The 13,090-nt window shown below is 45.4% G+C and overlaps 1 protein-coding gene across 5 annotated transcripts in view; it reads right to left on the bottom strand.

The window, feature by feature from the left end:
- Positions 1–13,090, bottom strand: part of UBN1 (ubinuclein 1) — a 37,382-nt gene that overhangs the window by 20,491 nt on the left and 3,801 nt on the right. For 4 of the 5 annotated variants that reach the window (XM_030577369.1, XM_030577372.1, XM_030577371.1 and 1 more), the window contains exons 4-8: positions 8,760–8,855; positions 8,351–8,485; positions 7,471–7,574; positions 4,975–5,413; positions 224–294 (exon numbers count right to left, since the gene is read on the bottom strand). In XM_030577369.1, the coding sequence (XP_030433229.1) occupies positions 224–294; positions 4,975–5,413; positions 7,471–7,574; positions 8,351–8,485; positions 8,760–8,855 (845 nt within the window). The remainder of the gene's footprint in view (positions 1–223; positions 295–4,974; positions 5,414–7,470; positions 7,575–8,350; positions 8,486–8,759; positions 8,856–13,090) is intronic. The other variant, XM_030577373.1, reaches the window with a different exon arrangement.

The raw sequence follows: 13,090 nt of genomic DNA, 5'->3' as shown, positions 1-13,090 counted from the left end.
ATACTCCAATTTAAGGCCAATTATGGAGTACATCAGGGTTAGTCCGAACTCACCTAGGAGGAGTTTACAGAGTGGTTCCTCACCCATGGCCCACAACCCAAGAGCGAGGAGATCTCCTCCCCCTAGATTTACCAATGGAGTATGTTCATGTAACTTTCACCCTTCCCTAGAACTGTGTCCCCTTCCACTACATTAATGGCAGGCAAGAGATGAGGGTACTTACTCCAGTATGATGTTATTGATATCCTGGGTGAAGAATCTCTGTTTGCCTTCTCCTTCTGCAGCTCTGGCAGCCTGGTTCACAGTAAATAATACGAGCTGTTAGCTCACAGACAGCTACAAAGAGTCACAAGTAATCAAATGTTTTTCAAAGCAGCCTCAGGGATACGGTAATAAAACTCTACCAGCAACTTCATCCCAGGGAGACTCTGCATCGGTTATGTACCACGACTCCAAGTGGAAGTAGCACCTACTATGCATGGCATGCGCTTCCCTGAATGAGCCTGGATCTTGTCCCACTTGACAGGAACTGGAAGGACTGCCCCAAAACCCCAGCCAATCAGCTAGCTGCACTAGGACCCCTCTAGTTGAAGCTTTGCCATTAACTCTACACAGGGACATTCTCAACTGGGATGCAATCACTAGCTTCACATGGAGGCTGAGTTTTGCTCTATTTCACTGGAACATACTCCAAGTAAACTACACCAACATAAGATATGCTCTGCTTTCCCTCTAGTTGTCCTGGGCCTCTCTGCCTTAGGAAGGGGGTGTTCTCGCCCCCTTGCTCTGACCTGCGTCTACAGCACTGCCTACTCTCACCTCTACAAGGAAACCATGTGGCTCTCCTGAGAGGTGTTCCAGAGTAGAATACCAATGTGCTGGGCAGCATTCCAAGGAACATCTGAAAAGAACACTACTCCGGTGCAGCCCTGCATTTCTGGGCCACCCAGCCACTGCCTTCATTTGAATGGATGCACTGGAAGATGTCTGCCAATGCACATGCGCCTGCCAGCAGGGGAGGGTTATAGAAACTGAAGAGAAATGGAACCAATACTGCTCATTAACAAACCCAGATGGAGGCACCAGGGTACAAGAGGAGACACGGTGTGACTAAGTGGCACCCACCAGCACTGAAAGCAATGCAAGCCCGTATAATGTGCCAGGTAAGGCATCACTTCCTCTGCTGCATAAGCCCCAGATTTGTTGTGTTCTTGTCACACAACTCCACACATCCAATGCAGACAGTCTATAATTAAATAACCAACCAGGAAAACCAGGAGCACTTTAGCACTTCCTCTCAGAGACTTCAGCCAGCCATTCATAGAAAAGCAAAATGTTTCACGAGAATGTTTTGATTCTGACAAAATGTAATATAGAACAAATTTGGAAAAAAAAAAGGTGGTTTTGATAAGCTCAAAAATATTCCATTTCAACCTTTTTGGAATGCAGCACTTAGATTTTCTGTTTCAAACTGACTTTTTATTTCAATTGTTTTATTTTACATGCTATCAGAATGAAATCTTTCAATTGCCCCAAAACAATTTTTTTCCCCCAGAATTTTGTTACATGGGAAATTTTGAAATTATTTGTTTTCATTCTGTTTTGGAATGGAACAATATTTTAGAAAATCAAAAGAATTTCCTGCAAATGGAAAATCTACTTCCTGCCCAGTTCCAGTTTCTTACTGGTGAAGAGGAGGTCTGGGGAGTTCAACACGCTGGCCTGCCTGTTTGGAGACAAGATCCTCTGCATCACCCAGGAGATGGACTATCGTCCCACAGATCTGGTCCAGCTCTAGTTTTAACAATTCTCATTTATTTTCTTCTAAACAATTGTACAATTTCTTGGTTGAGGCAAGAGTGAGGAAAGAAGAGACTCAGGCCCTACATGCTATCTCATTTCTTGGCAGCTTCTCGGCAGCTCCCAGCTTGCCTTCCCTTTGTGTCAAATATCAGAGGGGTAGCCGTTTGAGTCGGGATCTGTAAAAAGCGACAAAGAGTCCTGTGGCACCTTATAGACTAACAGACGTATTGGAGCATGAGCTTTCGTGGGTGAATACCCACTTCGTCAGATGCAACTGACGAAGTGGGTATTCACCCACGAAAGCTTATGCTCCAATACATCTGATAGGACTCTGTCGCTTTCTTTTGTGCGTAAGCCTAATAATGTCAACAGAAACACCTAGCGACAGGAGTCCCTCCCCACTGTCAAGCCTCAATGAGGAGCAGTGTGAATTCACAAATGTAGGGCTGGAGGAAGGGCAAGATGGCTGGACTGTAAATATGATCCCATCAAGCCAGAAGCAGACAATGTAAGGAGTCCTGCCCTCACTTCTCAGAACTGTCCCCCACTCCCAACCCTGCCCCAGAAAACCCTCCAGCTCAACAGCCAATGATAGTTCTCACTTCAATGCACCTGTGAAATTGAGAGAAGCACTCTCCCTCCCTTGTGGCCAAGCAGATGACTCCTTAGCAACTAGCGTACCTGGTATGTTTCAACAGCAGTCTTCCCCTAGGAAAAAGGAGTTTCTCCTTGCAGCTCAGCACAAGACGGCTCCAGAGCACAATCCTTTATTTCATGCTGCAGCAGTCAGACCTGCGCTTGCAGTTTGGGTAGCATATGCAGCATGAGACAAGGACTGCCTCTGGGAAGGAGAGGGGCCTCTTACTTACCCCTAATTTGGTTTCTCCTGGTCCCTGCTAGGCCAGTCTGGACACTAGGCAATAGGACTTTCTAGCAGAAGACAGAGGACCAACCAAATGTGCTAGGCCAACACATACAAAAGGGTCAGTTCCAGCCAAGGAATCCTGTACAGGAAGTTTCCCGAGTAACAAAAATTGCAGACAAAAACCCACCTAAAAAAAAAAAAAAATCAGAGCAATAAGAATGTGAAATAATGGTAAAAATAATTCAAACAACTGGAGGAGGAGGGATAGCAAGAAATTATAGGTTGTGACTTAGGCTGCCTAGCACCATTTCTGTGCTGGTGGGTGGAAGTATACAGGAAAGCAGTGGCTGGGGTTACCCAGGACGTACACACGCAGTTAGCCAGACCTAGCAATGGCAGCTGGCTTTGAAATCCCTTACACTGATGCTTCAAGCTCCAGGCTGCTAAGGGATGAATGAGTGAGGAGAGGTCCTACATTCCTACAGTGATTCCCATCTCTGATAGCAGCAGCAGACAGATGGCCAACAGGCACCACCGCACAGACGAAAAACAAAAATTATTTTCTAAAGAGAGGCCACACTATGAAAATCCTACCAGGGAGGAGAGGGTTAAAACCAAAAACTCAAAGGAGCGAAAAGAAGACTGCCTGAAAGTTTCATTTAGACAGAAGGGTGCTCCCAGCTGCTGATATGGGCAGAAAACTGGCCTCTTTTAGGGTATGTGCATCCAGAAGTGTGGCCTTTGTCCACCTTCAACTGCTAACAAGGTCTGTTCTCCAGAGTCCTGACTGACCAAGAAACGCAAATTTGAAAATGCAGCTGTTTCTTGCCCCACTAGAAACAGATCCCAGCAGCGACCCTGCTTTCCCACTGTGAAATGTTCCCCCATAACCACACCGTAACTGACCATCACACTAACTCACAGTAGTGTAATAATTAACTCTGTCAAGGGAGCCACTGTATTACTCACCACTAGCTAACCTACACTCCAGGGACATCCATTCCAGCTGTTATCCATTAACAAAAAGAGCAACAAATGGCTACCTCCATGAAAAGTCCCATGTCATTTTATCACCCACTCTTTGCTGAACTTTCTATCCTGTGATGCCTCAGTGCTGACAGCTCACCACCACTACAGAGTTCAGGTGTCTAAGAGGGCCGTGCTAATGGAGAGGAACTACCTCAACAGACATGTAAGAGCACATTCTCTAAAATGGTGACTGTCCCATTGTTCTACATTAGGATAAGAGCAGAGGTTAGGACCTGAAGTCTAAATTTAAATGTTAGTAGCAGGACAGAAATGTCACCATGACTACATGTCCACAAACAAATGACATGACAGCTCTTACATTAGCAGAGAGAAATACCAAATGATTTTTAAAATGCAATTTCCTAAAGTATCCTTAAGGGGCTCAGTGTTTACTGCCTCTCAAAATCTCCATATCACAGTCTTCTAGAATTAAAAGTACTCTCTCCCTTCTCCCACAATGGTCAGTGCCACAACAGTGGGATCTGAAAGTCAAGCTGGGTTCTGTCTTTCCATCTCAGGCCTCTCTGCCAGTAAGAGAGACACAGGTGGTGCGTGTGAAGATATAGTTAAACCTTAACTGAGGCATCCACCTCTGTGCATCTCCAGGTGAAGATTCTGTAACTGGAGCTGAGTTAACAATATTAATGAACCTTCATTCCTGGATATATGGATTCTACAATGTTACAAGATGTCAAGAGAAGCTAAAACTTATCGCTGGCATCTGCTTGTTTTAGAGTACAGGAGGCTGAATGTAGTGCCACTTCAGATTCACTTTTCTTACCACCACTGGACTTAAAGGCTATTATCCTGTAACTTGGCTCCCAGCTTCACTGACTCCTATTGTAAGTCCACTCAGGTTAAGTCAGTCATGGAAATTAGAGATGAAACTGACTTATTAGCTCACCAAGTCTCTCTCTCTCCAAGACAAGGATAAAGGTTATGCTTACCAGCTACTGAACGTAGCATGCTTCAGCTAAGCAGCATTTTAATACCATCTCAAAGCACTGAGTGCAGAAGAAGTGCAGCAAAAGCTGGGGTGACCCCTACCTGGACTACACTTGTCTCTACACACAGTCCCTCACTTCGATAAGTGGTTTGGAACTATGTGAAGTAAAGCCAATCCTACTTCAGAAAGAGACCCATCAGACTGACCAAGGGGGCTTAAAACCTGCAGACCCACCTCTGTATGAAACAAAAGAGGCTTGTCCTCCATCAGCTGCACAATCCATCCACCACCTACTCGGCAGTGCACCCCATGCCTACCTTAGTGGCAATACCTGAGTCAGTTCTTTGATGCGTTTCTCCAGTGTGGCTGGTACTCCATCTGGGAGGGAAGGTGGCTGTTTGAACTCCTGTTCCAAGCCCATTCCAGGAGGGTCACTCCCATCTTCCATGTCATGGAAAGGACTCCCTTCTGGAGATTCATTGAAGAGATGCTCCAGATCTAGCTCGGTCAGGGAGTCCATAGCAGTGGCAGCCTGAAGCAAGTCACTGGCACTGGCATGGCCAAAGAGAGATAGCAAAGGATCAGACATAGTCTCCACTTCCCGCGGGGTCGGAGCTTCTGCTGGTGAGGGTGTCACCATCTTCTGCTCTTCATCTCTCTTCTTCTGAGCTTCCTTCTCCTTATGAAATTTCTTCAGCATCTCTTTGACACTCAGAGCACCAGAATATTTCTTCTTCTTCTTCTCCTTACTAGCATTCAGTGCTGTGAAGCTGTAAGCGAGGGAAAAACAAGGACATCCTTATGACAATAAGCCCCGTAAAGGGAAGGGAATATCACAAGAAGAAGGGAGGAGAGAGGAAATACCTGAGCTGATACAAAGAGCATCAATCACACATGCTGATCCCCAGGTGAAACTTAGTCAGGACCTGCTCTAGTTCCCCCAGAACATGGAGCTACTACCTCTAGAGGCCATTGCTAGGAATTTAGGGCTGTGTTACTGAAAATGTACAACTTTGTACAGCACCAAGTGCTGATAGTGACTCAGGGATATTCCTGTTCAACATACTACCTTTTTTTTTTTAGATTTACCTGACTATTAAATGTTCTCCCTTCTAGTTCTATCACATAACAAGTTCACTTCCCATTTTACAATCCACTATATCTCTTGTACATATTTGTCCAATCTTTCTCATGTCAGACTTCACGAATATATTTCCCACGGAACAGTTACGTGGGGAGCGAAGATGTTTAATGCGACTACCCTCAAACACATTACTACATCACAGAGGAAACAGCCGAAAGGCCACTGGAAATGACAGATAGTCCAATGCACACTAGCCATTTTCAGCAAGGAAGGGCTGAGAATGCCCATCAAAACACTGCTCTAAGTGCTCCACTTGCTCCCCATTTGATTCCATCATCATTCTGAAGTCTCGGTTGTAAGGTTAAGATTCTTCATGCACTACAGCGTAGCTCTCTTAGAGCCTACCTCCCCATCTATGGCCCACTCACCATGAGCACTCCAGGGGGTACTCTTGTGAGCTGTGTCTTAGAGGTGCAGGGAGAACAGAGATTCTTGGTGTGGGGCAGACGTGGAATTCCTTATACCAATGATAGGGCCTAATACAATGCAAGATCTAGCTCATGCACAAGTCCTCTCTTGCTGATGGGACCCCGTATGGTGGAGCTTAAATCTCCTGCTCCATCAGGGTATGCTTTTAATTAATCAGGTGCATGCAGCCCAGATAGCACAGCAACGGATGCACTAGAAGTGCGCAAATTGAAACCTAAACCGTTAGCACTAAGGACTGAAACATAAGAGTTGATTTGAAGGAAGCCTTTTAAACATTTCCCTTCTAGTAGCAATACCACATCAAATTCCCTTTTTTGATTGACTTTCAAGGTTCCAAGCACTCAACATGACAAGTCAGATGGCTTTTAAGAGAGAGACAGGACTGGAACAGAAATGAAACAGCACAAAAGAAAAGAAAACGCAGGAAAATAATTGAAGGGAAGGGGGAAAGAGGCCAAGGGGAAAAGGCATCGAGCTGGCTGCAGAGCGGAGAGGGGAGGGGTGAATGGGGAAAGAGCCAGCAAGGGAAAGAAAGCAGATACAGAAATCAAAGCAAGTAAAAGCTGCAGCTGTTGGGAAGCATTAGAACACTTATAGTGACAAAAGGAACTGGTTACATCTGTAGCCCACCAATGACAAGCCAGTTTCAAAGGAGAGAGACTAAAGTGAGCAAGCACCCAACACCAGAAATGCCTTGCGCAAGGGGTCAAACATCTGCCACGGGGTGGCACTGGCATGCTGCTTTGCATTTCAGCTCTGATCACTCGCCCCAGCCTCCTAACATCTCTCTCCATGCTAGCCTAACACTCCATGCTCCTTCCCATCCTTCCCTCCCTGCTCTCCCCATTTCAATATCCGTTTATCCTCCTTTCCCTTCCTCATCTACACTCACCCCCTCATGCCAGTCCCCCTCAGCCATCCCTGTGCCCATCATGAATAGAGAGAACACAGCTAATGAAAAAAAATGCATCTAACAAGCCAGGAGCCCCTCCTGCCCCCACCCCTTTGCTTGGATGCTGGGCCCTTTTCCCCAAAACCTGCATCTGGCTTTTTGCCCATCTAGACTGTAAACTCTTTGGGGTAGGGAAGCATCTTCCTAGGAGCTTATCCAGTCCCCACCACCACAGTGCCTTGACTGGGGCTTTTGGGCACTACTGCAGTACAGATATATGCAATCTGGCCTTGGAGAGGCAGGGGATAGACTGGCACCCAGAACTTCCATCACCTCCATGAATACATAGGGCTCCCTCTCACCCAGCTTTGGGGAACTTGGATTTTTTTGACTTCTTTTCCTTGTCATAGGAGTCATCTTTCTTCTTCTTCTTCATTTTTTCACCTCCTTCTTTCAACTTCCGCTTCTGGGGATTAAACACAAGCCAGAGTCAGAGGGAGTGGGCTGTACAATGGTGCCCTCTTGCCCCTGGGAGGTCCTTCTAAGCCCTACTTCTGATTTGCCACTAACAGCCGCTGAATGTCTCAAATCAACCCCTGCTGGATACTAACACCACGTACACATAGAACAGCACATAGCTACTGTCTGCTCTAGCACACACCATCTTCGCTTTTCTGGGATCCCTCTAGCTAAGCCCAGCACCACATGAACAAAGACAACTGAATTTCCCACCTCCCTTTTATTCAGGCCAGTTAAGCGCTGGTGAAATCTGCCTGTTTGACAGCCCTGGAGGTTTAAACCCTTCAAATAGCTGGTATCATAGGGCAGTAGCACAAGCTTCCCCAGCAGAGCCCTCCCTTCCTAACATACCTCAGCACCAATGTGAAGGGCTCACCTCCAGGGCAACAGAGGAGGATACTTCCACTCCGGCCTGAGCTTCCCTGCTAAGATTTACCACCTCTGAAGGGTGATAATTGTGGTGCCATTTCTCTTCTAGGAATGACTGGAGACCACCCGCTCATTCTCCCCAGGCAGAGCTTTCTCTGGGTTACTACCAAACAGGATAGGATTTGAACCAGTGATCTGGGGCTAAGCGCTCCTAATATCTCCACAACCAAGCCCCCCTCAAACTAGCCAGAAACCCAACCCAAAGTTACAAAATATTATTTCTCTCGCAGCAAATCCAATCTATCCACCAAAATGTAATGACAGAAGACACTCTCTAATGGCTGAATCTCTGACCTTGGGAGATTTCTTCTTTTTCTCTTTGATAAAGTCATCCTCTGATTCGGACGCCTGTCGGAACTGCAGCGTTCCCGAGTTGATGTAAAACCCTCCATATTTTGTAGTTAGAGAAGCTGGAACAAGCTCGTCGTACTGGGAACAAAAGAAAGAACCACCTATTAGTGGGGTAAGTTATTCTGTTCCCATGTTAGATAGCAGCGGGACTGCACGCTCCCACTCCCCACTAACAAGTCTCCTTGGAGGACAGCGTGTCTCAGAACTAGGGATTCTCCCACCCTGCAGATGCCCCTGGAGTTGTCATTGTACTGCCCCAGCATGCTCCTTCCCTGCACTGCACTAACTCTCCCACATGCCCACCTGCAGCCCTAGAAGCAGCTGAATGTACAGCTCTTCATTCACTACTCACCGCTTCAGAATTATCAATGAAGGAATCAGATTCGTCGTACCCATACCCCATATCAATCAAGTCCTGCATACGGTCCTTCCTGCGTTTCTTGCCACCCTGAAATGATAGAGATCGATGACATCCCCCTCTCCTCAGTCTATTGCAGGGACCAGTCCTGACACAGGAGGCTGGCACTTCTCAGCCTAGACTGAGGTAGCGCTCCCTCTTTTCACTCTTCATGTCATCGGGAAGGGACCTGGCTGGGTGAGCGCTGGGACTGGATCCAGGCTTCTCACATACGAGTACAGACCTCCTCTAACAGGAGGGGTTGCTACTCTCTGATCATGTAACCAGAGTAACATTGAGTTGAATTTATTTCTCCTCCATTGGCATGAGCGAAACAGCAACATAAGAAAGGCCGACAGAGACCTTAAGACCGGTCTTTAAAAAGGCACTCAACACCTACGAGCCCAACCCAAAGTGACAAAAACCCTGCACTGTCACGCCTCCTCCCCAGACCATGCCCCTAAAGCCAACCCCTCAGAACAGATTAACCACTGGAACAAGATACCAAAGAAGATGGGATTCTCCACCACATCAGGTCTTCAAACCAAGATTAGGTGTTTTTCTAAAAGGTCTGCTGTAGTTCAATCAGGAGTTAGAAGGTCTGACACAGGAATTCCAGAGTGAAATTCTCTGGCCTTTTTTTGCAGGTCAGCCTAGATGATTGGTTTTCAAATTGTGGGGCATGCCCCAGGAGGTTATCGTGCGGGGGAGAGGAGCGCAAGGACCTGACTGGTTAGGAACTTTTCTTGTTTCTTCAAAGTATTGATGATCAAGTAAGAATTCCTCTCACAAGCTGAGTCACCGGCTCCCACTGTCACTGCCATGCTGGAAGATCAAAAAGGGAGTGAGGAAGAGCAAGGGCGCACAATCTCTTCCTTGGCAGGAGGGGCCCCATTCCAGCTCACTCGCTTCTACAGAGGCTGATGTGCAGGCGCCCCCCTTCGAGGTGGTTCCTCCCTGCCTAGACAGACTCCTGCACATGCATGCTGGGGACTGCACCAGGGCCAGAGGTCCCTGTAGCCTGTGAGTGATTCTGGGGGCAGTCCTAGGGTGGGGGCAGAGCCTGACTGTCTGTATCCTGCTGGGATACTTACAGGCTGGGGAGCAGTGGGGCACCCCAGCCAGGATGGGCTCCCAAACCCCAGGCATTGGTGGAAATACCATTTCTTAGGACATGAATCTCCTGGGGTGGGGGGAGCAAGCAGCAAAAAAACATTTGGGAACCTCCGGCCTAGGTGATTATTACGATCCATTCTGGCCTTAAGATCTATGAACATCTGTGTAATGTTTATCGTGCAATGTACTGAATTTAACATATTGTCCATTCAATTTCTAATTTAAAAAAAAATACAAATTTGATACTAGGGCTGGTGGAACAGCAGAATACAATCTCTTTTGTGTATTATTTGAGGAATTTTAGCAATATTCATCAAATACATTTCTTCAAAGGGTATTTGATCAACTACAGAGCTCATCAGACACTGCAACAGTTATTAATTGAATAAATTATTCACTTTATAGTCAATGACATTTGTTGAGTGATGTTTGCTAGGTATATCTGTGACAGACTGACAGTATCCTGGACAAACCTCAATGACGTAAGTTAAACTTTATTGAATTAAGTTTAACATCTTTGGAACACATTGTATTAGAAATTAAAATGTTTACGTACTACTGTGAAATTATATGGAACTGCTTTAACAAGCAAGACTGATGCAATCTCTGGAAGGTACTAGGTACTTCAAAGGTCTTTTTGGAAAGTGTGAAGTGGATTTCCTAGGAAGCCGCCTGGGGTGAAGGGAATGTAAATTCTCCCCTCCAAGCCAACCTTCTGAAGATATCTACTGAGATGCATTGGGAATGCCAGATCAAAGACCTTTGAAGTGTATAAAGGATGAACTGAACATGTTTGTTCTGACCTGAAGTTGTGATGAACTGGTCACCACAAGGAAACTCCCTTGAATGGGGGTTTGAAGGACTGTTCCTGCCAGAAGCCATGTTAGGGTTGGGGTTAATATCAGCGTGCAGGTAGGCTCCTTTATTGCTTTTAATATGCTTTCTCTGTAATGCTTTTTATCTTACAAATAAAGTGGGCCTGCATAGGAAGTGCTGTGTGGTACCTTGTAACTAGCAATTACACCCATTAATGTTCTCTGAAAAGAAAGCAAACTGGTGTCCCTGGGCAACCTGCCAGTTCAGGGAAACACAGTGGAGGTAGGGAAATGTGCAGTCTGGACATACCCCAGTCAGAAGGGAGAGGGACGTGGGTCTCCTCCAAAAGAATGGCTGGAGTGCTGGAAGCCAAGAGTGGGTGCCCTTGCTGAACCACTGAGGGGAAACACAAGTGCAGTTGCCCTGAACTATGATAATATCTGGCCAACCCTACTTACTGGCAGCCCTTGCTTTTGTTAAACCTTCTTTTCTTATGACAGATCACGCTGTATATTTTCTTGTGTGGTCTTCACTGTCTCTTTACCTTCTCCCGCTTCCCTATCAGTTTTTCCTCCCTCTCTTCCTTCCCGTGTTATTGTGGTGTCTGCCTCCTGTCCCCAGGGTTGGCAATTTCCCAAGAAAAACTACTTTAGGACAGGAAGCTGGTAAATACCAGCTTAAACCCAGTTTAAACCAGGAAACTATGAAAAATAATCGCATCAGTGTTCAGCAAGCATAGAATGAATCTTTTCAAGCGTTGGATACATCCATTCAAGACTGAGAAATAGGCTCAGCTCATCCACTCTATCAAAGCTGGTCTTCTGTTACAGGACGCTTTGTGCCCAATGGACCTGGACTGGTAGCCTGAAACTGCGTGCTTCTGATGGTTTAATGTTTCAAGCCTACAAATCTGCATTGTCGTTTTCATATAAGCAAATGTTTTCAGCTTTTCTTTATAAAATATTGAAAACTGAAACCAGTCATGAGGTGTAATTTCCTTGAGAAAATACCAAACCAAAAGTACACAGATATTACAATGTTCATTATTACAATTACATATATTAAACTTATGCCCACTGCAGTTTTACTCTATATTTGGACAACCCTAAATTAACCTCCCAATCGACTTCCTTATGTAACCACAACTGCAATATGTAACTCAAACTAAGTGTAATGTGGTGTCATTAACAACACCGTTTTTAAAATAGAAAAGGCCTTAAACTGGTACTAACTAGTTTTTCCCAGGCCAGTAAAAAACATATCTGGTAAATACCATGCCATCCCTACCTCACCCATATTTCCTCCCACCCTTTTTCTCTCACCTCTCCCCCCCAAATCTAATAGCATATTTATTTTGGAACGTCTCATCGACCTTGTCCTCATGTCCACACTCACAACCCTACAGACACCCACATCAGGCACCCAATAGCCAGAGGACTCAAATTTCTGACCACAGCAGAGCATTAGAAGTAAGAGTCTAGGTGACAGGAAAGGAGATAGCACTGGCATTCCGACTGAACTGATATCCCTGGACTCTGTTTGGAGACTTTGTCTTTCACATTAGCTTCTAACTAGTAAGTGCCTGATAAATTTGAAGCTTTACGCCCACAAAAAATCCTGGAGAGAAGAACCATTAGCATCCCTGCAAGAAACACCACAGTTAATTGACCCAGTTCTTATCAATTTCACTGTTGTCCACAGGATTCACAGAGCAGCAGTGAAGACTGGCACCACTCTGGTTGCAGTTTGGCAAAGTTCTGAGCATCAACAGAAGCTCTGAATCTGTGTGCAGATTTAAAATGACAGCATAGCACCATTTTATATATGAGTTTAACATTTTGAAAGTGGCTTTTACCACCATAAAGGCTAGGTTTTGTTTTGTTCGTTTTTTTTAAATGAAAGCTTAGATTCAACAGAATTTGATAGCACTCTACCAGGAGAATTCTCACTTTCCCTGGGTGAATGTACTGTTTGTGCCCTGCTTGTTATTGTCATGGACCTCTTTAACCTTAAAATCTAAGGCATATCCACCAACTGAAAAGACAGGAGGGTTGTTTATAGAGAGCTGCAGGGGCTATTTCTGATGATGCCTTATTTTACCACCATCTGGATGCTTGAGTGAATAGCATGTTAAAGAAATTTTTTGACTCTCTTTAATTCAGAATAGCAGAGCTATTTTTACCTAGCCTTCTGACTGCAGGAAAGCATGGGAGCATGCTACTCTACCACTCCCTAGTCTCCATTTTATTATTACTTCTCTCCAGAAAATAGTAGAAGTATCCACCCTCCAAACAATGCTGAAAGCTTTCCCAAGCAACAACACAATGAAATTGAAACCTAATTCTTGTCAGTTT

This window comes from Gopherus evgoodei, chromosome 10, assembly GCF_007399415.2.
Source record: "Gopherus evgoodei ecotype Sinaloan lineage chromosome 10, rGopEvg1_v1.p, whole genome shotgun sequence".
Classification (NCBI taxonomy): domain Eukaryota; kingdom Metazoa; phylum Chordata; order Testudines; family Testudinidae; genus Gopherus; species Gopherus evgoodei.
The sequence above is the reverse complement of the archived record's forward strand: the minus strand, read 5'-3'. Positions and strand labels throughout refer to the sequence as shown.